Source organism: Poecilia reticulata, chromosome 10 (genome assembly GCF_904066995.2).
Source record: "Poecilia reticulata chromosome 10, P_reticulata-male-v2, whole genome shotgun sequence".
In the NCBI taxonomy this organism is placed as follows: domain Eukaryota; kingdom Metazoa; phylum Chordata; class Actinopteri; order Cyprinodontiformes; family Poeciliidae; genus Poecilia; species Poecilia reticulata.
Window position 1 is genome coordinate 18,034,317 of NC_088839.1, and position 26,358 is coordinate 18,060,674.

Here is a 26,358-nt window from a genome sequence, read left to right on the forward strand (position 1 = left end):
TGTTCTTAGAAATACTTCTTCTACTGAAAGGCAAGGTGACGGCAAAAAGAAAAAAAAAATAATTAAGCAAAGCTACTTTCTTCTAAAGAGAAAAAACAAACCATGCATTAGAAATAAGAAAAAGTGGCAAAAACTTACGTCTGTGTGATATAAACAGATATACACTTTGTTTACATTTAGGATCATTACTTTTCTGCTGCTGATGACGCAAAGGGAACACTATCTTCTACAAACAGTTTTTATTTTAAAATCAGATGTGAAATCACATCAAGCAAACAGACTAAAGCCACAGCAGGTTGTCCTTATGTTCCTATGCTATACACTCCAATATTTATAGTAAAACAAGCTGAAAACGTTAGAAAAGTAACAAGCCACACCACAGTTGTATTTACAAAAAATATATTTTTTTCTAAGTCAATGCAAGACCATAGAAATAAAAGCTGTATAGACCTAGAATCATCTGAGCTACTTTTAGTGTAAGCCCTCTACAAAATAAATTTCCCTTTTCATTGCTACTGCAGCTAAAGTATAAAAAACACACTTGCATACTCATTATACACACACTAGTTCATTTCTGTGCATTAAGCAATACAAAGTGTCTTAAAACTGTTCAGACACACACTGTGTGTCAGAATCACCCCTGTCAGTCACATTGTCCTATACAAAATTGTTCCTATATATATATAGATATATATATGTATATATAAATTACAGAAATGTTTGGGTTGTAGCATTATCAGTGAAACAAATGGATGACCATAAGTAAAAATGGAATTTACAAATGTTTTTAGTCTTTACCTGAAGAAAAATCAGATAATCGAAAGAGTTCAGCGTCCTGTGGACAATGGGACAAAACAGGAGGAGGTAGATGTGGTATCTAAACATCCAGCCATTTTTGTGTTCAAATTATCAGAAGGGCTCGGACATAATTCTCAAAAACCTCTCCATATGTCTCATAAGTCTTCTCAACTTTGGCAGGTGCGTGCTCTACGGCTTTCCTGATTTGCTTAGATTCTTCTTACTTTGGGAATACAGTAGAAAAAGCACAAATAACATTCTGCATAATACAAAAAACAATACTGATCAGATTATGCAACTGTCCGAAAAACCTCGTTGTTTCTTTGGTGTTCGCAGGTTAGTACTGATTGTCGGGGAAACTACTTCAAGTACGGTGATATCCACAGTTTGTCCATGCCTCTGCTTGATCTTTAGGTTTATGGCTTAAGATGAAAACTGATTTGGCTCTTGGATCTAAATCCAAATAAATAAAAGAGCAACAAAAGCTGATGACACGTCTCTCCAAATAACAAGAAATTCTGACTCATAGCAAACAAACAAACCTGTTTGTTTGTTCCTGTTTGCGGCAGGAAAAACAAGCACTAGCAATGACTAAAAAAAGAAAAATAATACTGTTGAAACCAGAAGTTTATACACACTGAATAAAAGAATGCTTAAAGTTAAATCAGATCAGATGTCTCTTGTTTTAGGTAAGTCTTGATTACCATTATATCTGTATGCTAAATGTCACAATAATTAGAGAAATAATATATCAGATATTCTTTTTAACTTTCTCATCATGTCAACAAAAAAGCAGTGTGAAGCTTTAAAGTGCATCCACTTAAACATGTCACACAACCTATCAGATGTTTCCCAAGCCTGGGCTTTTCATTATTGTTTAAAAACATAGCAATTATTCTATATTTATACTCCTAATTTTGGAGACATTCATAATGAATCTGACATATTTTTCTCTTTCATTTAGGTGATTCTAACTGACCGAAAACAAGGATTTTTGTCTCATTTAACTTCAGGCAGTGAGAAAAAGTGTGTATGTCTTTTTTTATTTAGTGTATGTTAGCTTCTGGTTTCAACTGCATATCGGTAAAACACTTTTTTCTCAATGAGAAAAAATAAAATAAAAATCCGGTGTTTATTCTGCAGCCACACGTTTAAAATGACCCATGATTTTTCAGCCCTGCTGCTGTCTAAGCGTCTGTCAAAGCGTTGCCGTTGCTGTGAGGCTTGTTGAAGCCGTTGGCTTCGGTGGACTTGAGAGCTTCCGTCTCCTGAATGGCAAGCTGGTTGTCTCTGGCCTTCTGTTCCCTCAGCAGGTTTCTGCGGTGGTAAAACAGGTAGCCTGGCAGCAGGAAGCCAGTGAACGAGGCAATCAGAAGGCACAGGTTGATCTGAAACACAGGCAGGGGGGGGACAGATGAGAAGCAAGGTTGATGTCCTGGAGTTTTTAGATGTCCAACACACCGGAAACAAATGAGTAGCTCGATACCACGCCTCTGCAGGACTAAATTTAGCAATTTATTCTGGGGAAACATCTATGAAAGTTGTAGGATAGTAGCTCTCTAGGACTGGACTCAGGCGCCCCTGTCCTAATGGATTTGTTGCTAAGGACACAATATGTCTAATTCCCAAAACATGCAGAAAAAATAGAATTATTCCCAATATAGACGTCTTCGTCTTTCAGATCTACTTTAGCCAAAAATATTCTTATAATTATCCATCTGATTTATTTGGCTTCTAATCCTTTAAAGTGGTTTGCAATATTATTCACCCAACTAATGCATCATTGATTTTTCTCCAGATTGAAAAAAAAACAACATAAAAATGTCTGCTTCCCAAAAGCTGCTATAAAAATACAATATTTTATTTTATGTTTTTACACATTGAGTTAGTCTTTCTTTAAAGATAAAATAAAAATCAAAAGCTAGTGGTCCAAAATTAAATTCTAACAGAGCCAAATGTCCTACTTTATGTACTGATGGCTCTTTATTTACCTATTTATTTATTGCTATAAATCATGTACGACTGATTCATCGTCACAAAAAGAACATTTGTTCGATCTCATTTTTAGGCTGTTAATTAAGGCATTACTTTGCTTATATGTTGACCTGGGAGCTACGTGTGCATGCTTGGGGTAAGGTAGCACTTCCTCACCCAGTAGCCGTTCCCTTTTAGATGCGACACCATGACGATGAAGAGCGGCTGCTGCAGCAGAGCGACCACTGCGCTGATCATGGACTGGAGGCCTGTCAGTGTACCGAAGTGGTTGGACGGGTAGCTGTTGAAGAAAAATAATAAGTGGTTTAGCACGGCATTGAAATAAACTCCAGGATCATCAGGATGAACGTCAAAGCAGAGTAACTTATCTAACTACTATGTTTAAGGTTAACTACTTCTTTCTGACGCAACATATAAATTAAAAGTGTTAATTGCTGCCAGAAATGGCTTGTTTCCACGCCTCCAGTGGGCACATGTCATCTTGCTGCAGGGGATTTGACCTGCTCTGGTTTTGCTGAAACATCTGGTTGCTTTTATCACGCTGTAAAGCTGCGTTTTATTCTGGTGTTTATTTGGTGTTAGGAGACAACTCTAAACGAGCCGGAAAACAATCTGCTCGGACTTTAATACTGTTGTAGGGTTTTCTACCTTATAGAAACAAACACGGCACCGCTATATTGTTTGCTCCGTGGTTTAAAGAGGAATCTTGCCAAACTTTCCTCGCCTAAGGTAACGAATGCATCCTGTGTCTGTCGTGTTGCTGGGGCTGCAGGACTCACACAGCAGCGTAGAGGCCGCCGCAGCAGGAGTGGATGAATCCTCGGACCATAGTGTGGAGGATGAATGTCAAAATCTACAGCAGAAAAGAGGCAGCTTGTAAGCGTTTTATTCTGATGGTATTTTATTGTTAATGCGTAATGCGGTGTGTTTACCTGTAGAGGCAGATTATCCACGAGGTTACAGATTCCAAAAATGATCAGAAGGATGTTGGTGAGGACGAAGGCTCTCATAGCGTTGGTCACTTTCTGGATCTTACGGTCTCTTTTGGCTCTGAAGGAGAGAAAGGACTTTTTTTTTTAACATGCATGACAGTTGTGGTGTCAAACCCACCCTCCATCAAAAAGAACTTCCTGTTTGCGTCCTTACATGCGGACCAAGGAAGCCTGAAGCTGAGAAATAAAATCCTAAACAACTCACGTCTGTTGTTATTTTTTCACTGAACGTACCTCTTCACTATCCCTGTAGAGTCACACTTCTCCTCTTCACACTCCTTCATCTTCCAGTCCATGATGTAACCAATCAGAGGACACGTCGCCAGACACAGCAGCTGCAGCGTCCCGAAGATGGAGGCGTAGAAACCCACTGAAAGGTCAAGAGGAAAACAGTAAAATGAGGGGAAAAGGTCATTTTTAAAGGGTTTATGCCATAATCTAACAAAACTCACCTGTGTTTTCTGCCTCACGCACAAGGTCATCGGGTTCTAAAGCATAAAAAAACAAAACAAAATTTACAATATATGATAAAACAATAATAGAAAGCAAAATGCTAGAGGTTGAAGCTCATTGGACACTCACGGTGTTCTACACCCCGGGTCACCATGAACTCCAGCATCTTATTCATTGCTCCCATGAAGAAGATGATCCTCAGCTGGGTCATCCCCATCGTGATCAAACTCCACAGGAAGATGGGGGAGAAAACGGACCGCCGGAGGGGAACAGCGTCTTAGGGAGGAGGAGAAACCTTTGGTGAGGTAGTTTTCAACGCTGTTAATGAACCTGAAGTTTAAGAGGTTACAGTAAAGATAAAAAGTCAATAATTTAGACAACCTCTACCCAAATTTATAGAATCTTTAATTAGGTTTAAATTAAAAATGTGTCCTTTATTAAAAGGGTAGCGCTTCATGATGCACAGATTTGAAACGTATGAAAAGCGATTAGCTGTGAACCTCACAAATCAGAGTTTTTCCTAACAAATTAAAGCGTTTTAATTCTTTTTGCTTTAATTTTACAGTGAAAGACTGGAGACTGATTGCCTGGAAAAGTTTATTAGGAGCTGAATTATCAATGAGTCGTAAAAAATGAGTAAAAATATTGTCGTTGGCCCAAAACTTCAGCCATATTGCTCTCTGTGCTATGTAACGAAGCGTAATGAAACACTTTGGTTATAAAGCCTTCTGGGTGGTTTTACCTTCTACACTGTCAAATTCAAACACTCTGAAGGCAACTTTCTAAGATGATGTTCCAACAGTTTAAAACAATTTTATTTATCTTATTACGTTTGTTAGACTTCATTAGATTAGATTCATCTTGTAAATATATTTTCGTCATACAGGGAGTCAGTGATTAGAGGTCATCATGAGAGGTTTTACGTCTCCATCACCCCAACATTGTCTTATAAACAACTTGATCAGCACATAAACATAATTGAGAATTGTCTTTTTTTTTTTCTCTACCATGAGCGGTTTGCTAACTCACTTGGTGCAGTGTCGGGTCCGTTGGGGAGCTTCTCCTGGGAATGTCGGACATCTCCGTTTTTCTGGTTCAGTCTCTCCCCTGCAGCCTTCTGCTCAGATGAAGGAACCTCTTGCGTCGTGAGAATCTTACTGTTGAGTACAAAACAGCTTCAGATCCCGCTTGCTGGACTAAAACCACTGGTAACGTTTGCAGCAGACAGGCGGGCGTCACACTGACCTGTAGTCGACCTCGTCTGGAGTTGGGAAGCCTTCTGAGGGCCAGTTCCAGAAACAGTTATTAAAAACGAGCCCGGCGAGACAAGCCCACGACCACATGATCACATGGAATTTCAATCCTGCATCGTAGATCAGCTATGAAGACGAGAAATAATTGTTGCAAAAAATTTGAGTGGCTGATTAAGATTTTTAGTGCATGCAGCAAAGTTCTCAAGTCACTGTAGTTATCGGAGACAGACAGACGTCCTTTTTAATACTTTTCAGCAATATTGTACAACAAACAATAAACAAGATCTTCAGAAACTCTGGATAGCTTTTAATTTTCCTGTAGACGAATACAGAACATCTGGATCCTTAAAAGCAAATTACAAAGAAATCTCTTGAAGTTTCAACAAGGTTCCTGCAAATTTTGTAAATAAAACATCCAAAGTTATCCAGACTAAGCTTCCCAGCATATAAAATACTGAAATTCACATTCTGTAGTGGGCTTTAAATGCGTGTGTAACAAAAAGCCGAAAAGAAATGAAGAAGGGAGGGAAAAAACACGGAAGGAAGAAACGAGGATAGAAACATAAAAGAAAGAAAAACACATTCCTAAAAGGAAGGAAAACAGTAGAAAAAGAAAGAGAAAGTAGGACACAAAGGAAAAGAAAGGAAAAAGGAGATATAGAAAATAAAAAACAACTTTTAAACAAAAGGGATCAGAATAAAGCCTCAAAATATATCTGAATAAAATATTTTATTAGCTTTTTCCAGACCTTTTCTGTCCACTTTTAATTGGACAAAAAAGTAGTTTTAGACAATAGGAACAATGTCTAAAAGTATTGTTCAGGTCTTATGCATGCACACACTTACAGCCACACTGTGTCACCTTTAACCCGCAGCAGGAAGGCGAGACACAGGGAAAAACTAGAGCTGGGTTAAATCGTATAATTTACCTTAACGCCGGGGAAAGTGACAGCAGAGGAGGCGTAGGACCCGATCATCAGCGACATGATGGTGGAGCTCAGAGAACCAAACATGTTGGGCAGCTGCAGGCACAAAACACACACACACACACAGTTTATAGTACTTATTAAACTAACATTAAATGTGTTAAAGCTGTTTACTTTTTTCACCACCAGGGGGCAGAATGAATCAGCTTTATGAACTACCGGGGAAAATCTCCAAAGCTGTGCTCTCCAAGCTTTCTACACATAAAGTTTTCTCCCCCTGCAGAGGAATTTATTACTTTCTAATTTCATGACAGCCTCACAGTTTCAGACGAACAAAGCTTTGCTGTTTTAAAGGATTTGGGATTAAAGTCCTCCTGACCTTTCAACATACTGTTTGACCCACTGTGAAGGGCTGCCTGAAACATACCAAACCACATGGTGGCAGGTACCAACACATACATTAGGCTGGCCCATTCACAGCAGTAAGAAGATTATAACGTATAACAACAATCCATTGTGATGGCAGCACACTAAATGCCCTTTGATTGCAGTTTTAAATGGGTCAATCGTGATTATAAAAATCACATGTGAGGGATTGTAGTTGTCCTCCACTATTTTACCTAACCTGCTGTCGGCGTCACCTAATCCCTCAGCTGTGTCAGGGTTCACCGAGCCGTGTCAGTGACCCCTTTCCCACCCCCCCTGCACACCGATCTCACTGTAACGCATCCATGAGACACCGATAGGTTCAGAGCTCAGAGTCTGACTTTCATTTGGGAGAGAAGAGGCCAGATGGACAAGTGCATTAACCAAACGCTACCTAGCTAATATGCATGGCTCATTCACTGGCTACTCGCCTTTTGATACGCATCCAGCTGCCGTGAAGCAAAGCTTGTTGGGAGTTGCACTTTCTGCTGCTAGAAACCGTAATCCTCTGTGATCCACGGTAAATATAAACCAAGCAGCTTGAGCTGCAACACATGTTTAATCGCTCCTAATAACCGATCATGCAGAGCTATTTGTAACCTGCCTTATTATATCTGAACCTTAAAAAAAAAAAGCCAACTCTGCCAAGCTCAGCAGCCGCATAGACCCAGAGTTGGTCAGATTAAACATCAGATAATTACTGCGCAGACTTGATACTTTAAAACCAACACTGTCTGTTTTAGTCACATTTTCACAGAAAATATCCTGTTTGATTAGTTTCTCAAAAGTTGGAAGTGAGATATCACCATGTTGCATCATCCTTTAATTTATCGACAAACAGGATCGTTTGAGTAAAAAACTGTTTGCACTTTGTACGACCTTTTTTCTGGGAGCAGGATTTCACCATTGCAACATGTTATTGCAAATTGTTCCGATTTGCCTTTCCAAACCCTCCAGTTTATACACGCATTTATATCTGTTTAAGGGTCTGAAGTAGCTCAGCCCCTTTTATTTTGATACCCCTAACTAAATCACCTTGAAATAACAATCTGGAGAAGTTCAAAGCTGGGTTAAGAGACCTGATAAGAGACCTGTGGCACTCTGGGGGAGCTCCACTACTCAGGTGGGTCATGCACTACACAAATCTGGCCTTCATTGAAGAAAGCTATTGTGGAAATAATACAACAGGAAGTCCTGCTTGCAGTTTGCCTCAAGCCATGTAGAGGAAAAAGCAAACATGAGCGATTTATTATTATATGAAAAGCGTTAAACACAGCCTTCTCACAGTGAAGCGTGGTGGTGGCAGCATCATGTTGTGGGTTTGGTTTTCATTAGCAGAGACGGGGAAGCTGGTTAGAGTTGATGACAAGTCGGACGAAGCCGTGTTACTTATTGCAGTCGTTAGGGTTTGTTGTGTTGTCAATATGCGGATTTAAACAGTTATTTCGATGCATTTTTATGTTTCTACCAAGACTAACAAGAAAATAATGTTCATCTGGTCATTTTATGAAACAGAAACTCCATATAAGTATACAGAGAGACTTCAGACAGGAAGATGTGCCCACCAGGAACAGACTTCCAGGAACTTCAGAACCACATGTCGAAAAGCTTTCTCTAGAGATTCTGTATGTGGGTGTCAAGTGTGCTTTTCTGCGAATGTTGACATTTTTGTTCTCGACGTCTGTGAGAAAGCTGCATCGAGGTCGCAATATGGTGACAGTTTGCAGCCAGCATGCTAATGTGTCTGTGCTGCACCAGGAAGCATCAGGTCACTCCGAGAGCCCGCAGCAAGCGGTTAGCAGGCAAACAGGAGAAAAAACGTTTCCCTCAGAGCGCGGTAGAGAGAGCCCAACTGTCTGAGGAAGAGGAGGAAAAACATCTCGAAGAACACTCGTCTTCATTTACGATTTCTCAGAATCGGGGGGGAAAACCTGACACCTTCATGGCCGTTAGGTCCGTGGATCTGGACTCTTCTGGCCACAGAGGTTCAAGGAGATAATGTGGTTCACAGAGAAGAGTTTTGAAACGCAGGCAGAACAAAATGCAAGGCCTCGTTCCTATTTAGCATATCCTTCAAAATGCATTGAAAAACAAAGGAATTGTTGATTCCTTTGTTGATCCAATTAAAGAAATTGGATCAACACAAAATAGCACATAGTTGTGGGTTGTAAAATGCTAAAAGTCTGGGATGAATTTGCATTCAGCCGTCCTGTTTCGGTATTTGTAGAACCGTCTTTTGCTGCAGTTACAGCAGCAAATCTTGTGAGGTTTGCCTCTACCTGCGATCCCAGTAAAATACACTATAGCTTTGAGGTTACGACATGACAAAAATTTGGAAAATGCCACATTTCATCTGTAAGAACAGACGTGACGAAGCCGTGCATGTTAGCAGGTGACTGAACGGAGCCGTGCGGGTGGTTAACCAGGGGTCAGAGAGTCGCAGAGAAAAGGAGCTCAGGCCACTCGTTTGTCGCCGCCGATCATTTCAGCCTCCGCTCCGGCTGTGCCCACTCAGCTGGACTCTGTAAGATCTTGCCAGCCGGCACCGACTTTAATTAGGACTTTAATTACCGAGAATGTGCCAAATGACAGATCAATGAGTTCAGAGATGTGTTTCAGCTCCAATGACGTGAGAGAACAGTAGATTACATGCGGAGAAGTTAGCAGAAATTATATTTTAAAAAAGTTAGTGGGAGAAGCATTTCTTCAGGATGGACTGATCTCTCTTTAAACCACAGCTGCACCTCCTCAGCAGGAAAAACTAAACTACAGCTGAGTGGCTTCTTTCCCCTCGCTTTATGTCCTCGCTAACCTTTCACAGATTGGCTGAACTGTCACATCCAGCTGCACTGGACTTTCATAAACCAGAGCAAGGCCAAATGTTTAGATTTGGGTCAAAGCTTTTTAAAGTTTCTTTATGTTTGACCCCGAGTGTTGAACAAATTTCACAAACAGCTTCAATAACCCCGGGAAGGAACAACTGAGCAGATATTCATCACCAGCAGGAGATCCGGCAGCAACTTCTGCTCTAAATCCTGTTTTTTTTTTTTCCTGGAGAGCTGATGTGGTGCCGCTGATTTGCTCACAGCTGGCAATCGATAATGGAAAACTAATCTAACAAGCAGAACTGTTTTTATGCGTTTGTTACGCGATAGGAAGAGAATTGCTGCTATTCAACCGTGTGTTCCTGTAACCTGTGAAACCAACACAGGTAGGTGTGTCACCCAGAGGCTGAAACAGAGTCATGACACATCCTTCAAAGGAACGCTGAAAAAGGTGCAAGGCAGGTTTTTGAGCTTTACTTCTCATTTAATTTTTATTTTTCATGAGTTTTAACTAAGAGAATCAAGTAAGATGCTGTTTTCAGTTCATCTTTTGTTGTGCTGTCTCTGCATCACTCACAAGAAAACCCCAGAAAACAGGGAGACATTTTAGCCAGTAACTATTTTTACAGCTACTGGTTATGCTACTGAATGAGAACAGAAGCTTCACCGAAACTCATTAGAAAATCAAAACCTCGCCAAAAAGTCAAATATTTGCAACATTTTATTTAGGTTTAATAATGTTTTAATGTCTTTTTTTGTTGCTGTTTCGAGGAGATTGAAACAGATTTTGTGTTTTTATTCTCAACTTTTTTAAATATAACTTTTAAAACAAGAGAAAATAAATTTGAGGTCAAGTTTTGCTTAACGTAGCTGCTATGCTACGTTGTAATCTTTGTAATCGTAATCGTTGTAATAAAGACATTTTCTTTTTATTTTATTCTTTGAAATTCAGTATTTACTATAACTGGTTTTCTTTCCCATGTTAACTATCCAGACAGAAAAAATACTTGCATTCTATACGTTTTATTTCTTTTTGGAGCTGTGTACGAACCCTGAAGTGCTACTTTGCAAAAGATTTCATCTTAAATGCAGTTGTCAAATTTTTGCATTTGCAGAGAATAAATATTATTTACAATTTCTATCACTGTTACTTAAAAGTAGAATTGATTTTTGTCTGCATTTTCTTTACCTTGGAAAGTAATTCATTTTTTTATTCATCTTCAATAAACGTATAATATAGACACACCAGAACAAATAGCCTCAATATACCAAAACATTTGCAAACCTTAACAATGTCTCAGTTTATTATCTGACATGTTCCATCTACATGTTGTTTATAATTTGCAATCCTATCAGTAATTTAAGTGGGTCATTTATTCCTGCAGCTCTGTTAAGTGGTATAACACTGATGTGTAATTCTTGACGGTTATTATTAATAAGTTGTATCATGATGTAGGTAATTGACTATTGGAGATCCAAGCAGAAACAGGGACAGTTTTGACTCAAAGCTCTCAGACGTCTCCTGTTTTTCATGATATCTGACTTTGTGTGTCTTTGTCCTTCTGCTGCTGTTCTTCCATCAAAACAACTTAAGCTTGGAGCTTCTGTGAGCCGCAATACATCCAGGGAAATGTTGACAAGAGGCCAGACAAGGACAGACATGAGGCGACTCTAACATTAATGCAGGTGTAATATTAATTGAGTGTGTGTGTGTGACCGATGGCACAGAGTGAACAGTACATACAGTATATTGAAGGTGAGAGGTTAAACAATGACAGGGCTGTTCATGTGACGCTGTGCTGCTACACTGAGTTTCTGAAAGCGGGGAAAGTATTTCCAACAACTTGTTTTTATTTAAATCATCCCTCTGGGGAGTTGACCCAAATTAAGTTCCAAATAAATACAAGCTCAGAATTTTTTTTTTGTAAAACTAAATGCTAGGTCACTGAGCTGTACAGAAACCCAAAGAGTGCATTTGTGGAAAAAAAAAACCTTCCAAAAATGAAATCTTTTTAAACAGATTCAATGAATCGATCAAATTGATTTATTGCCAATCCCACATAGCCTGGACATAGCCAATCACAGTCATTCAAGATTTTTTTCCAATCACATTTCTTCCTCACTTTCCTTCCAGTTTTTAATAAAGCATTGAACAGTCCTCAACCCAATTTTTAGTAGTTTCTGCAACCTCTTATGACGTTTTCTCTGTTTGATGCCAATACTTTGACCCTCCTTAAACAGACTGACATCCTTTCCATGACCACAGTATGTGTATTTCCACATGTTTGCTTAAGAAATGAGAAGCTACTTATTGCGTCAGCTGGGTGTTAAGTAACTTGTTGCCATCTGGAAGACAGTTGCCAGATGCAGTAACTATCCAACACATATGCTCACACTCATTTATCTATTTATTTATAAAATCTGACAGCGATTGTAGCACACACCACTGGGGAAAATATGACAACTTTTTCCATAAAGCTGCCATTGATTTCTAAAAGTCACATAGACATTTATCTTTCCTAATCTTAAAGTTATTTCATACAACTGCTGTGAACTGAGCCTCAGTTAAAGATATCTTGTTTACCAAGTCACCAAAAAAAAAAAATGCAACTCATGAATCTTTTTTCATCTAAAGGAGTTTGTGCTGAAAATCCTAACACCAGTACAATCATAACCCAAGGCTGAAAAGTAAAGAAATTTGAAATTGTTAGTTAAAGCAAGCTTTGAATCTCATCTCAAAACAAACTGCTTTTAAATGTTTCCTACTACAAACTGTCACGTCAGCTGGTTTTTGAGCAGCACCAGCGGTTTTCCTTGGAGGCATAAATAAAGTTTATTTAACTGAAGCAGGTGTTGTTTTCACACCGCCACGTTACAGATGCCTCATAGAGGCTGTGGCATAATGTCACCTACTTAATCAGCCTGAACCTTCGCTTTCCAAAGCCCGCATGACAAAATGTGTCCTTGTGTATTTTAGGTAGAGGTAAGTGGGCAGAGCTTTGCAGGAGGGTGTGTGGGCAGCCGTGGGCCATCATTGGTCCAAACAGGCGTGACAGAGTTTCCATCAGCGAGAGGTCAGATGCTGCCTTGGGTAAACACAATGTACCCTCAAACAGCATGGCTCTAAACACACGCCAGGAAACAAGAGGCAGCTGCACTGATAAAACAGCCCTGATGATGTTGGTGGCAGTTGACACGTCATGCATACGTACATACATCAGCCTGCGTTAGATATTAAGTACGACTCGGAGTCATAAGACAAAAGCAGAAACCTACTTATATGTTTTTATCCTTAAAAAGAAATTAAAAATTAACCAAATGTCAACAGAAATAGATTTATTTATGAAGGACACGCTGTATAAATGTGAAACTGTTAAAAGACCTACCACTACCTAGACCTACCTAATGTACTCGATGCATTACTTTTAGACTTAATAAGAGAGGAAATGTTCCATGCAAAATCAAAAAGGAACTTTATAGATTTAACAATGGAAAAATCTACAATCAGAGTCCAGAAGCTCCTCTGTCCTCAATTCGATTCAAGCTGGATAAGAAACATGGTCTTGTTTTTGTTTAGATGTTTTTTGTACATTTGAATCGTGTGTTACTTTTGGAGAAATTTAAACCAACTTCATGGCAAGATGTAATATTTACTAAGCCAGGTATTTCTATTTCCAGCTTTAAGAGGCTTACGTTTGTTCTAGATATTAGGAGTTTCCTGATTAAACTGTAATTTGAAAGATATATTGATAAAACCATTGATGGCAATGTCTGTTATTGATATTGCAGAGTAACATTATCACATTCCCATCTCTGTGCTTCCAGGAAGGCTAAAATTAAATTTCCTCAAATACAGCATTTGGTAAAGAATCACCAAAAAAGCAGTGTGTGGTTTGTACCTTGAAAATGTTTACTTCGTTATCTGCATTTTACTTCTATTGTCTTGTTTATTTGTGTTGTTGTTTCTCACCGTGATGGAGGTGAAGGTCAAGCAGATTCCTCCGAAGCCGTTCAGTGAGAGAGCCAAGAAGATGAGCGCCGACAGATCTGCAGAGGTGACAAACATCTGACTGTTAGGTTTTGTCCAAATAAAACTACAAAAAAAGTGCAGGAATAACTGCATGTGAAGATAAAATGCAAGAGTTTCCAGGGGCTGATATGACGTGATTTTAAAAAATTGTACTTTTAATCCCACAGCCGAGACTCATGGGAACGTATATTATATTTTATTGGATATGACTGAATGAATGTTACAGGTTTATGTATCCTTGTGAGGTCAGAGTGACGTTCTGCGGAGGACCAACTTATTCGTACTCACCGTGAGTGTTGTAAGCAGAACCAGCCATGATGATGCAGGACAGAGCAAATAAGGAACTGCAAGGAAACACGAAGGGCGCGTGTAAACAATAAAATAATCAAACACATAGTAGAGCATTGTGAAAACGCCGTAAGATGAGTCACTGCTAGAGTCAACAAATAACTATGTGTGAAGGATCATCTGGTGAAAGCAGGAGGAAGGATTTTCTCACAAGTTTGACTGCAAGGCGTGTCTGAAGAAGCTTCATTCTTAAAAAAAGAAAAAATGCACTAAATAAAAACTTCACAAACTAAAAAAACTAGGAGGAGTCTGTTCATGTGGTTGAAGAGTTTTTCAGTCTTCATAGTAAAAACACTCATAATCTTTGGGACAGGTTTTGTGTTTTGCTTTATTTTGTATTTGTCACACTTTGCTTTCATTATTGAGTTTATTTCTTAGTTTTAAAGGGCCAGTATTATGTATTTTCCAGGCACATAAGGCAATTTTTTAGCACAATGAAGAGACTATGCTGCCTTTAGTTGATATAAAAATGCAGCGTATAGCAAACAAAACTTAAAAAAGTTTGACTCTGAAATTCAATGCATAGAAATTGGGCCTCTGTCTCCATCAGCCATTTTCTTGTATTTCCTCATGTTGACCCCAGTGACCTCTGCATTATCCCCTCACAGCTGGCCTTTATTCTGCCCAATGGATCCATCTGTATTCACCAGAGATCACAGTTGAGTCTCAGTTTTTTTGCTTCTCTCCTGGATTTCGCTGCTGCTCTTGCTGTGGTTATTTTGTGGTTTCCTCTTGCTCTCCAGGTTTTCTCTGCTTTTCATTAAATCTCCTCTCCTTCTCTCCTGGTGTCATTTGGGTCATCAACTAACCTGTCCTGACATTTTCACAAATCCTAAACCCAAATATTTTTATAGGTTAATTAACTGTTCAAGTTTCAACTGGATCTTTCTGACATAGCAGCCTCACTTTCAGCCTCTGGTTTTTTTTTTAAAAAACTTCATTTTTACATGTGATGCTAATGAAACACAATTTGGCACTCTGACTTGCATTAATGTTCTTTCTGAATAATTTAATTTTGATTTCCATTTTTATTTGTTTCCTTGTGTTGAAATTCTTTCGTTATTCATTTTATATCGTTCTCTACCAGGTAAAGAGATTTTTTTTATGTAGTGTAAATTTACCAATTTTTATACAAAAGGCAAAGAAATCTACTTGCAGCTGATTTCAGGCTATTCACAAAAATGAACTTTAATTTTGCTCTTAATAACTGGCAAATAATCCCATTTGCATGTGTGGGATTAAAAAAAAGAAACTTGAATTTACATTTTAGATAAGGAGTTCAAATAAAATAAAAAATATAAATAATGGTTGTATGGTGGCATTCTGGTTAAAATGGGAATTTACATTTTCTTGTGTTTGACACTCAAAATGAAGGGACAGCGGAGGGTTAACCCTCACTCAGAGCTACTCAGTAGAAAACTCCACAGGAAGTAAAATGTCCATCGTAAATGTCCGAGAGCCAGACTCCAGTGATCTTTGCTCATGTCCAGACCGTTGCTGAGGTTCAGGCAGAAACTCAATGTTAATATCATGCAGGGGTTATAGTGTTATGAATGATTATTGCACAATTTCTCCTCCTTGCATGCAAACAAATACAAAACTGCTCCACCTTGTCTCACTTCACAAATACAATGAAACGCATCCCTCTTTAGGAATGCTGTCCCTCCACACTGCATTAGTACAGGGATAATGGAGGTAAAGAAGAAACGTGCTGCTTCTCAAGAATCCTAAGTATGCATGTTGGGAAATGAGGGCGAGTGCTGATTCCTGTTAAATGTCTTGAGTCAGAAAAAGTGACGGTGATTACTGCAACAATCTGTGCTCAGCTTGTGTCAGTAAAAGAACTGACCCAGCTCACTGGGCAGAAGCAGCTCTTAGCTAATTTGACTCTTCTCTGACAAGCTACTGGACCAGGGCTGGGTTGGTTGTGGTGTTTTCACTCCAGCTTCACAGACAGATGTTCACAGTGCATTTTATGACCCCACCTGCCGACCAGCCGAATTGGACGTGGGCCGAACTTGTCCATCAGGATGCCTAACGGCAGAGTCGTGGCGCTGAGCAGGAAGGAGCCGATGGTGAATCCAAGATTGAGCATCTCCTCCTGCTCCACACAGAACAGCCAGTCATGTGCACCTTCGGTGGTGTTTTTAGAAGACACGACCATGGAGTTGTTTTCTGAGGGATAAAGTGTAGAAGGCTGATCAGAGAGCTGCGACAGAGCAACATCTCTGAACAGAAAATAACCAAAGGGTTCAAGACAACCATGAAAAACCAAAAGAAGGCTTGGTGCTCCTCCACACACACTAACATCTAAAATACGTATTTATTCTTTCAGCGAGATACAGAACGTTTGAGAGAACTGAATGGTTCTTTAGCTACAAAATGCTTTTCTCTTCTTACTTGAGCACAGGTGAGAGTAGAAGCCCTCCTTCTTCAGCATGATGAGAAGAGAGCCCCATCCCAACAACACGGCCGAACACAGAAGGTTTTCGATCACCGCCGTCACCGCCATCCACCAGCGCCTCCTGTAGGCCTGAACGAGAGAGGGCGCCATGGCTGATGCCCTGAAACCCAGAAGAGAGAAGATTGTGGGGGGAAAAAAGCAAACAGTAAATAAAATTAATCAAATGTTTAACAAAGCCTTTAGAAAGGAAATATGTGTAACTTCAAACTTCATTCATTACAGATTTTCTTCAAACTGTGTTGCAGGTTTGAGATCTGCATAAGTCTCTAAGATGAAATCAATCACCTGTCAAACTATTTTAAACTCAAAAACAAATACAATTGCCACCAGTTGCTCTTGTTTCCATAAATCTGACACAGAAAACAAGTTGTTTGTTGTCCTATCATTTGACCAGGGAGATCACTGAAAGGCTACATTAATCACATTCATATGATTTCCTGTTCAAGACTGGGAAATTTTATGTTTCTGCATTTTTTATCTATTAATTTGCCTTTTGCTTGAGCCCAAATTGTGTTACTGTTTTGTAAACCCTTACTTTGCCATGCATTATACACAGTAATCCCCTCATTATTCTCTCAGTGAAACACCAACTACATTCATTCATATGGACAAGAGGCAACAAACACTAAACTTTTATTGTGCAAATCAGAGCCGCATCTTAAAAGCCTCAGGTTTTAGCTGAATGGGCCTTTTTTACGGACAGTTTAGTCCTGGTTTTATCTCTCTTGGATGAAACTGGTTCACAAAATGGGTGGCTTTTATGTAACTGCAGATCCGTGTTCGAACAGAAGGGCCTGTGCTGCCAAACCAAACAAAGAAAAGCCAGTCGTGACCACCTCTAAAGAACAGACACACGAACACACCCTCTGGACAGGTTGAGGGTCACTTTGACCCCTGACAGTGGAGCTAGAAGAAATCTGACAGCACTCATCTGGAAAATGCCTAAATAAAAAAACAATGATCCAAAAATAACCAACTATGTGAAGCTGCAAAAAGGGGGAAAGAAGGCGGGCGGTGGGAGGAGAGTGACAGTCAGGCCCTCTGACAGGAAACACTTCTTAATGAGGGTTCGTTTCTTACATGTGTCGTACTGGACAAACTGGGACGCTCTAAAGGGACAGATTTGTTTCTGCGTGTGCCTGCGAGGCATGTGTGTAATGCGATTACTCACAGCCCAGCGAGCGGCCAGTCTGCTGAAAGGAGCATTTAAAACGGAGGATTTCCTTGTAACTGACACCCCGTGATGAAAATCTCTGCAGTGGTCAGTCACACACGCACACGCACACACACACACACACACACACACACACACACACACACACACACACACACACACGCACACACACACCCACACACACACACCCAACTCCCCATAACACCAACACGGAGGTGACAGAGTGAAACCATTCTCATTCACTCACTCGTGTAAGTCCATAAATGAGACTGATAATGAAGTCAGAAAGTAAGACTGAATGAGTGGAAAGTGAAGGTCTGGGCATGAAGCTACAGCTGAATTAAACTGGTTTATGCAGAATGAAGTCATGAATATATTAAAGAACTTGGAGCTTTTCCTCTTTTTGCATTTCTCTTCTCAAAGACCTAAAATGCCTTTATATAGAAATAAATGAGTTTTTAGTTGTTTCTAAGCATCATCACCTTCGATGTGAACCCTGCTCGCCATATCGAAGGTTCAAACCAGCATTTGTCTTCATTACAGCTCCATTATTCAGGTTTATGTCTGTATCAGTTTTGGGTAAGAGTTCATGTTTATGCCACAGTTTCCATTGTTCCTATAGGAACAGATCTGAGCAGCCAGTTCTGATTTTGACCAATTTGGCTCATTTCTTCAAAGGATTTTATCTCATAAAAAGTAAAAATGTGCTGCAGATTGTTGGATACAGGAGATCGGAGTTTTGAATCTAGTTTTGTTCATTTTGAGGCATTTAAAAAGAGAAGAAATGATTTTCAGTGGTTGCCTTGGTGATTAGAGATCAGAGCAGGTGAAGGGAAAAAATGGCAAATTGATTGATGCATCTGTAATTTTTAGAGCATTAAATAGATGTGCATCCTAACTCTAGGCACCTTGGTCAAATTCACAACAGGATGCTGGAATCAAATGCCTAATTTTCTACCTTTCTGTAATATAGATGGGTAGATATTGATCTATTTCACTTCTATTTTACCTGAACAAACTGAGCTACAAAGAGATCAAAACTGCCAAAGTATGAAATGGCAAAGTAATGACATGCTTTCCCAGGAAGTGCTTCAGCTGACTTGTTTAGTTTGAGTTACGCCATTATACTATAATTATAAATGTCCTACATTGATCTCTGGCAGACCTGAAATGTTTAACAGTGATTTGCTTTATGACAACTAAGATGGAAAAAACAACTGCAGATGTGAAGATGGTCCTACTCGTATGTTATTAGTGACATCAGAGGGTAAATTGTCCTTGAAAACATCATGTGATGTGTAAACAGCACAGCAGCCGTCATACAACTGCAGCAAAGACGTTTGTGAAAACGTTCAATCTTTGACAAGCTGCCAGGCCAGCACTGGTGGAAAAAAAACAAAACAAGTTCCTGAACTGAAATTAGACCATCGTAAGAGAAGAAATGACAGTATTTAAGTGGCAGCAAATTCAACTGCAGCCTCCATAATCACAAACTGAGCTCCATGTTTTCTAATTTAACTAGAAACATGGCAGTCAGAACAAGGGGCAGTGACAATAAACACAATAATTATGCTTTTTATATATCTTCAGAACCATCATAGTGTAGCTCACACATTTTTTTTTTCAATTTTGTTACTTGAAACAAGATTTACATCTTATTTTATATTCTTGTACAATATGAGGAACTGTATGTAGAACTGAGGAAAGAGTCAGTGAAGCCAAAGGTTTCTGTCTTAGTTGACAATGGTAGTTGTCTTGAGATTGTAAGGTCACGAGGTAAACATTACACGTCAACACACACTGGAAACCAGCTCTCTGAAGGCAATAGCCAGCAGCCATGATTTTAAGGTATCAGAATAACCATGTGTGTGTGTGTGTGTGTGTGTATCAAGTATCTGAGCTCAGGTTAAAGGAAGACGTTTGCCGAGACAATCTGCTCTTCTGAAATGTTTCCATCCTGTTTGTTGCTCTCTGATACTACTGCAGCTGCAGAGGTTTTCAAAAGTCTTCACTCTCCTAGAGGCTTTTAAGATTATATCATGTTCAGTCTGAAAACATGCAATAAACCAACACAAAGTAGAACATCACTAAATATCATCCTGACTACCAGGAAAAAAAACATTGTCCAATCGCCATTTTTTTAAAATCCTACAGTCTTTGTAAGGTAATAAAAGGTTTTATGCACTTACTTTGTCTCTTCACATAAACTGTGGAGACACATTTTATGTGTCATTTTATGTCTCTTCACATAAAATGTGAAGAGACAAAGTATACCATTATACAACCTGATAAATGCCATTTTTATGAATTAGAAAAAGGTACGTACAAAAGTCCCACCCCTTCACATGTGGCATTGAAAAGCCCTAAATGTTCCCTCCAGATACCAAAAGGTATTAATTCAGTAGAATGCAGGGGGTGGGAGATATTCAAGTTTAGAAATGTCCTCTACAGAGGACAAAAATGAACTACTGGTAGTCAGGAGGATATAGAGCAATCCTGAAAGGCTGCAAAAGACTTGAGACTGGGGGAGAGATTTGTCTTAACGCAGGATAATATACATGCAGCCAGAAGTACAACTGCATGGCTTACAACAAAGAATTACCACATGTTAAAATGGTCCAGTCAAAGTCCAGATCTCAATCCAACTGAGGAACTGTGGCACAATTTGAAAGGCAACATTCATGTGATTTTGTTTATTCAATCTGACTGAGATTGAGTTATTTCACAAAGAAGAATGTGAAATAACTTTGCTGTACAAAGAAAAGATAAAAATATTGAAGTTTGTAGTTCAAAGGCTGTTAATACCTTTGCATTCCATTGTATTTTAAGAACACCAGCTGTGGGAACATGAGAGCCTTTGTGTGATAAGGTAGAGTGGTCAACACAACAAATACTTGCCAACACGTAAAACAAGAAATAAATGTGTCGTTAGTGTTGGTAGGCAGCCGTGACTCCTGACACAACACTGCAAAGTGTGCTGGCTGAGTTTATATGGAGAGCAGGAAGCCAGAGTAAGGAATCCCATATCAGGGAAACGTTTCCTGAAATACCTGAGCTCCAGCCAATGATGCAATTTTGCTTCTGCTGAAGTCATACAGCGCTGTAATAAAGAGACGTATTGGGTTATGAAGTTGGATTACATGCATAAATAAATGACCGTATTTAATTTTGCCATGTCTGTTTAATAAATTTTGTGTCCAGATTTTCTTTTTAAGTGTTTCTTCCCCGGCTCACATCGAGCACTGTCCCTTTTTTCCATGCTGGGGAATATTGCTGTCCCCGACCCGCCGTGTTTGTCATTCTCCGCAGGACATAAAGAACCGCAGGACAAACTCTTTATTCTTATACGTTTCCAAGAAAATAAACCACACGTTCTGGGACAACCCTCTAACGCTGCCCTGCCGGGAGGGGAGGGCAGCTGCTTCTCCGCGGGTGTGACCTCAGCCTGGGTCCGGTTACTGACTGCGAGGGGCCGCCCGTGCAGAAGCGACAATGCTGCGTTCACTGACTTAGCGGTAAAACAGTAATTATGAGTTTAAAACAAGCAATCAACCCCCGCTCCCCTCCCTCTCGCCCCCACAAAGAAAGACTCGCCTGTATAAGAGCATTAACCAACACTGGATCAAGAAAAGCTGTATCTTTAAGTTAAATACTGATATTTAAAATTTCAAGAATGTTTCTAGTTTTCTGCTTTCATCATTTTGAACTAAAACCAGCTGCAGTGATGATAGTCAGTATTTACAAATACAACTTTCACTACAGGCATAAAAGCTACTAATGTGCAATAAACACATAAACACATAAACACAGTTTTGTACAACCAAAACACATTCCAGTAAATGTTTTACTGTTTAAAATGATGCAAGTCAGAGAAATGTTACCGGAACTGTTTTAACTGGCTTCAACACCCCCCCCTTTTCATGCAAACGTCTCACTTAGAATTTAATTTTAAAGTATTTTAATAAAAAAAAAACAAAAAAAAAAAAAACGTGCTTTCACATCCTATTACCATTTGATGTGGTCAAGATAATATCTCACAGCTTTATTGGAAAAAAGGACAAAAGTTAAAAACATATAAAAAATATATATTTCTATCTAAATAAAAAACACAAAAGCTCACTTTTGTCTACACACCTTCCCAGTCACATGTTGACGACCAATGCTGGGGGTGGTGTTATTTCAAAGTAATCTAAATAATTGATCAGTCTTTGTTGACAATCCCAGGTGATTGGATAAGGGGACAGTTCTTCTGTTTTTTTTGTTCCTAGAACCAAACCATTTTGTACACATGGATACTTAAAACCATTATACAACCAGTTTATCTTTTTTTTAAGATAAATAATAAAAAACGATATTAAAAATGCTCTAATCTCCCATATTATTACACATAACTATATTTTGATCTCTGAAAACCTTGTGGTACATCCCATTTCTGTTTGCTGAAGTTCAATTTCTCAAATGGACCAGGTGATAAACTGTGAGCCCCAATCAAACCAAAATAAGTCTAATCCACCACCTACTGGTAAATATTGATAAAACACATAAAACCAAATTCCCTTACATTTAAAAATAATTTAAACGGTATGAAACGTCCCACAGCATATGGCTTAATATGGGTTCTAAACGAACCACAATCACAAGGCTACAAAGTTGACCACAATGACAGCATCCTTTTATATTTTTTCTTTGGTATTTCACAAATAGATGCCAACATGTTGAACAAAATTAATACATATATTACCAAAACAGTACATTTGTAAAATATTTAATTTCTCAATTTAAAGTGAACACGGATCTACTTTGGTAAATTCTGACTCTGGGGGGAGCCAGTGAAGGCAACGTGTATCTTTATCCTGATGAGACAATTAAACTAATGCTAAAATGATGATAGGCTTTAAAATGCGACGAAGTAAGACCTAAGAAGTTGTATTTCGTGCTTTTTCGTCACTATAGTAAGGTTGCGATTACGCACATAGGAAGTTCCACCCAGGTATGCGATGGAAACAATGCTTTACTACTACAAGGAAGAAATAAGAACACGCCGTTCAAGCATGGGAGGAACTTTACTACCATTTCCGACATATCTGTGGATTCCCGGTTATTAGATATAGTTTTCACTTCTTAACTTCCTCGTGTGTCTGCGCCGCGTATTTTACGCATTTTGCTAATTTTCGCGGGTTTATGAAGAAGCGCCTTGATGAAAGCGAAGTTAAAAAGTTATGTCCGTCTCTTTAGTTTATTGCCACGTGTCTGTAGCCGGTCCTTTCAGCTACGGCTCAGTCTGCATCTACATGATCACCATCAGTATCACGTCTACAACATACAAAAACATGACGAATCTTAGGGAAAAACCAAGTATTTACTTACTTAAGTTGTGTGTTTTCTTTGTGAGAGAAACAGAGTCTTCAGATGATGTCTTAAGTTTCATTCAGGGTATCAAGCTGGTAAAACTTATCAACTCCAACAGTTACTTATGTTACAATGTTAAGATCCTGAAGCCATGAGTTAGTTGTACTTTTTCTTGAGTTAGTTGGTATTTTTTCTTGTTTCTTCTTTGTTGAGGATTAAGTTTCTCTCAAACACATTTCTCTGTTCTCTCTGGCTTCATTCAAACCACCCTGTTCTCCTATTTGACTTCTAATCTCCTCCCTCTTCCAGTTTACATGGGTGGAGAGAAGTTACCACCCTTCTGCTCTTTTTTTTTTCACCACCCCCTTCATTTTACAAATGCTCTTCTCTCCAAATACTAAAAACACATGTAGTCCCACATGGTCAATGTTAGGACACACAATGTGATGACTTTGTGTGCCCTAACATAAGTCATCATATGACATGTCATATTCAGTTATCTATTTGCATATTTGTTTTGCAGCCAGCAAAGAATAAATACAAAGTATAAATATAATTGACCGAATATAAAATAACCAAAACCAGGACACAAACATAAGCTACTGCAGTCTCTGTTTCGTCCTGTCAGGTTGAATTATTGATTATGGTGACAATAGCGGGAACAAACAAATGGTTCTGTTTGCATTGTATCACCCTGCATCTGTGTGGCAATGGCAGCAACCTTTAGCTGAACTAAAAAGCAAACCCAAAAGCAAACCTTTTTGGGTTTGGGTAAACGATGTGAACGCAGCCTGAAGTGACCCAATTCCGATTTTTTTGCCGGGTCCATTCACACTGCCAGGAAATGTGACCTGTATGCGTTCTGCAGTGTGAACAGGCAAATGACCTGAAAGTGTCCCGCATGCGCACTAGAAGGCGCAATAGCGTCAGCGTTCTCAGTGTTCTGCCAACGCCATAAAAAGAATTGTTCGGTGTTTGCGGAAGTAAACATGGATGCTAACGGTGGAGCTTAGCTTACATATTTGAAGTTGTCCAACCAGAGCAGCATATTAACAACTTAATCCTCATTATAATCCGTCATGATTGTTGTTTTTCTTCCCGCTTGTGCGTATCAGGACGCAGAATAGTAACATTTGTTGAGAATCAGTGACGTTCCGTTCGGAAATGCGGCCTGGACGTTAGGTCTCATTTGAATCGGATACTTGTCGGATATAGGTCACATTCGAAAAGAATCCGACCTGTGCTGTTCACACTGCCATGAAAAGATCGGATACAGTCGCATTACGTCAAAAAAAATCGGAATTGGGTCACTCTTGGCTGCAATGTGAACACACCCTTATTCTATATAAGTGAGAGCTTTACAAGACATATAGTCCATTTACAGTCTTATTTTTCAGGGTGAGGAATTTAAACCAGGATAAGTTACATCTAAAAAGTTAATATTTTGTGAAACTGCAAAATTTATTGCCAGTCATCTCAGAACATGAAATGTATGAAATCATCACAGATTGTATATATTCCAAGCCTGTTTCTTGTAATTTTGATGATTATGGATTACAGAAAATTAAAAATTCAGCATCAGAAGACTTGAGTACTGTAGGAAAGGTAACTGTTGGAAAATGTACATATTCACAAACTTTGCAATCAAGCTGTTTTCAGAACAAAATGTAGAGAAAGTGAAGCACTGTGAAGACTGGATTCCCTGTAAATACATAGGAAAAAAATGCAAGGAATACAAGATTTTTTCATTTCAGACAAAATCTGTCTGTTCCAAAACAATCAAATCATGTAGTTTCATCTACATTCAATTGCAATGAATCCAATTAATGCTTGTAATAGTACAGCACAGTCAAATTCAGCAATCGACAATTTATAAAAACGTTATCTTACTAGGGAAGACGAATTGATTGCATTGAATTAAAATATATATTTTTTGCAATAATTTCTCCTCCAAAACAAGCATGATGTTGCAATAGTTTAAATGTACAACAAACATTCATAAAAATTAAGCTTTGTATAAAACCTACCACAACTGACTGGGAGCTAAGACATAGGAAAGCAGCAAAAGAAAAAAAAACATATGCACTGGTCTAGCAGGAGCTTTTTATGATAAAGAACATCTCTGTTAATGGCTTTATATCGGAGAGAATACATTGGGATCAATAAAGTATTGTTCAATTTGAATAGAAGCACTTACTATAAGTAACAGGTGGAGCCACCAGGTGTCGCTCTCTCCACAGCCTGAGCTTCCATAAAAAGGAAGCTGGAAGGCTGGTGGCCAAGTGTCAATTTCCTGTGTGTGACCAGGTGTGTGTTGGGTCCACACACACACCTGGTGTGGGGGCCACACTACTAACGACGTTCCGGTGGTAGCGTTACCTGGGTGTCTGGTCGTTCGACGCCGCAGGGCTGCACCAGATCTGCTACATTAAGTTTGACTTTAGAGTTGGTGTGTGACCAGAGTGCTGGTTTGTGCGATGCAGTTATATCACTGCTTCCTGCTGTCCTTTTAGAGTTTGATTTTCCTTTTTGTTAGTCCGCCTAGTTTTGGATACTAAGTACTAAGTGTGTTCCCACTTAGTACTTGTGAGGGCGGGCTAACAACTTCCCATTTATTTTTGTTTGTTTTGTCCTGTCTTGTCCTTTGGTCACTTCCCAGAATACACACCTTCCATGTCGCTGTTAATCTTAAATATCTGAGACCCGATCCTGTTTGGTGTGATCTCGGGTTTTGGATTGCATGGGATCATTTTTGCAGTGAATCGAGTGCATCTTAAGTTTGCAGTGAACATTGTAGTGGTTTATGCGGGTTTGTCCGCCTGAAGTGGTGTTTAAATTTGGGTTTATTATCGGATTGACAACGAATGGATAAAGTTAATGGGAAACCCTCTTATTTGTGTAACAATAAATATTATTAATTAACTTTATTCTGGCTGTTTATTGCCCTTTGGCTTCACAGAGTCATAACGTATATTGATTATTAGTATGTCAGTTTACAGTTTTTTTTGGCTTTGTCCTGGAAAGTGGCACAGTTGAACAAAGGAGCTCTGGCCCTGGTGTGTTTTCTATAGAAAAAAAAAAGACAGAACACAACAATGTATTTCTAGGAAGAAGACTCAAGGAAATAAAAACTGCACCAAGTGTCTTCAATCAAAAGCAGAAACAGAGAAAACACAGACTTTATTCAGCAATACTGTAATTGGAAAGTATGCAAAAATGGAGAGTAGTAGTAAGAAGGGTGAGGAAATGAGGGTGTGTTTTATCAGTAAGCTTTATCAAAGAAAATACAGTTGTATGACAACTAAAAGCTTATATTCTCGTTGTA

General features: G+C 39.0%; 1 protein-coding gene across 1 annotated transcript; it reads right to left on the reverse strand.

Moving 5' to 3' along the window:
- Nucleotides 1-224: 224 nt before the first annotated feature.
- Nucleotides 225-23,339, reverse strand: slc43a1a (solute carrier family 43 member 1a). Its single transcript, XM_008420316.3, has 15 exons — nt 23,052-23,339; nt 16,447-16,610; nt 16,032-16,221; nt 13,987-14,042; nt 13,639-13,715; nt 6,421-6,513; nt 5,484-5,617; nt 5,268-5,395; nt 4,368-4,514; nt 4,238-4,273; nt 4,020-4,155; nt 3,726-3,843; nt 3,573-3,646; nt 2,950-3,073; nt 225-2,186 (listed from the first exon to the last, which is right to left on the reverse strand). The coding sequence occupies exons 2-15, from the start codon at nt 16,598-16,600 to the stop codon at nt 1,986-1,988; spliced, it is 1,668 nt and encodes a 555-aa protein (XP_008418538.2). The 5' UTR covers nt 16,601-16,610; nt 23,052-23,339; the 3' UTR covers nt 225-1,985.
- Nucleotides 23,340-26,358: the final 3,019 nt, after the last annotated feature.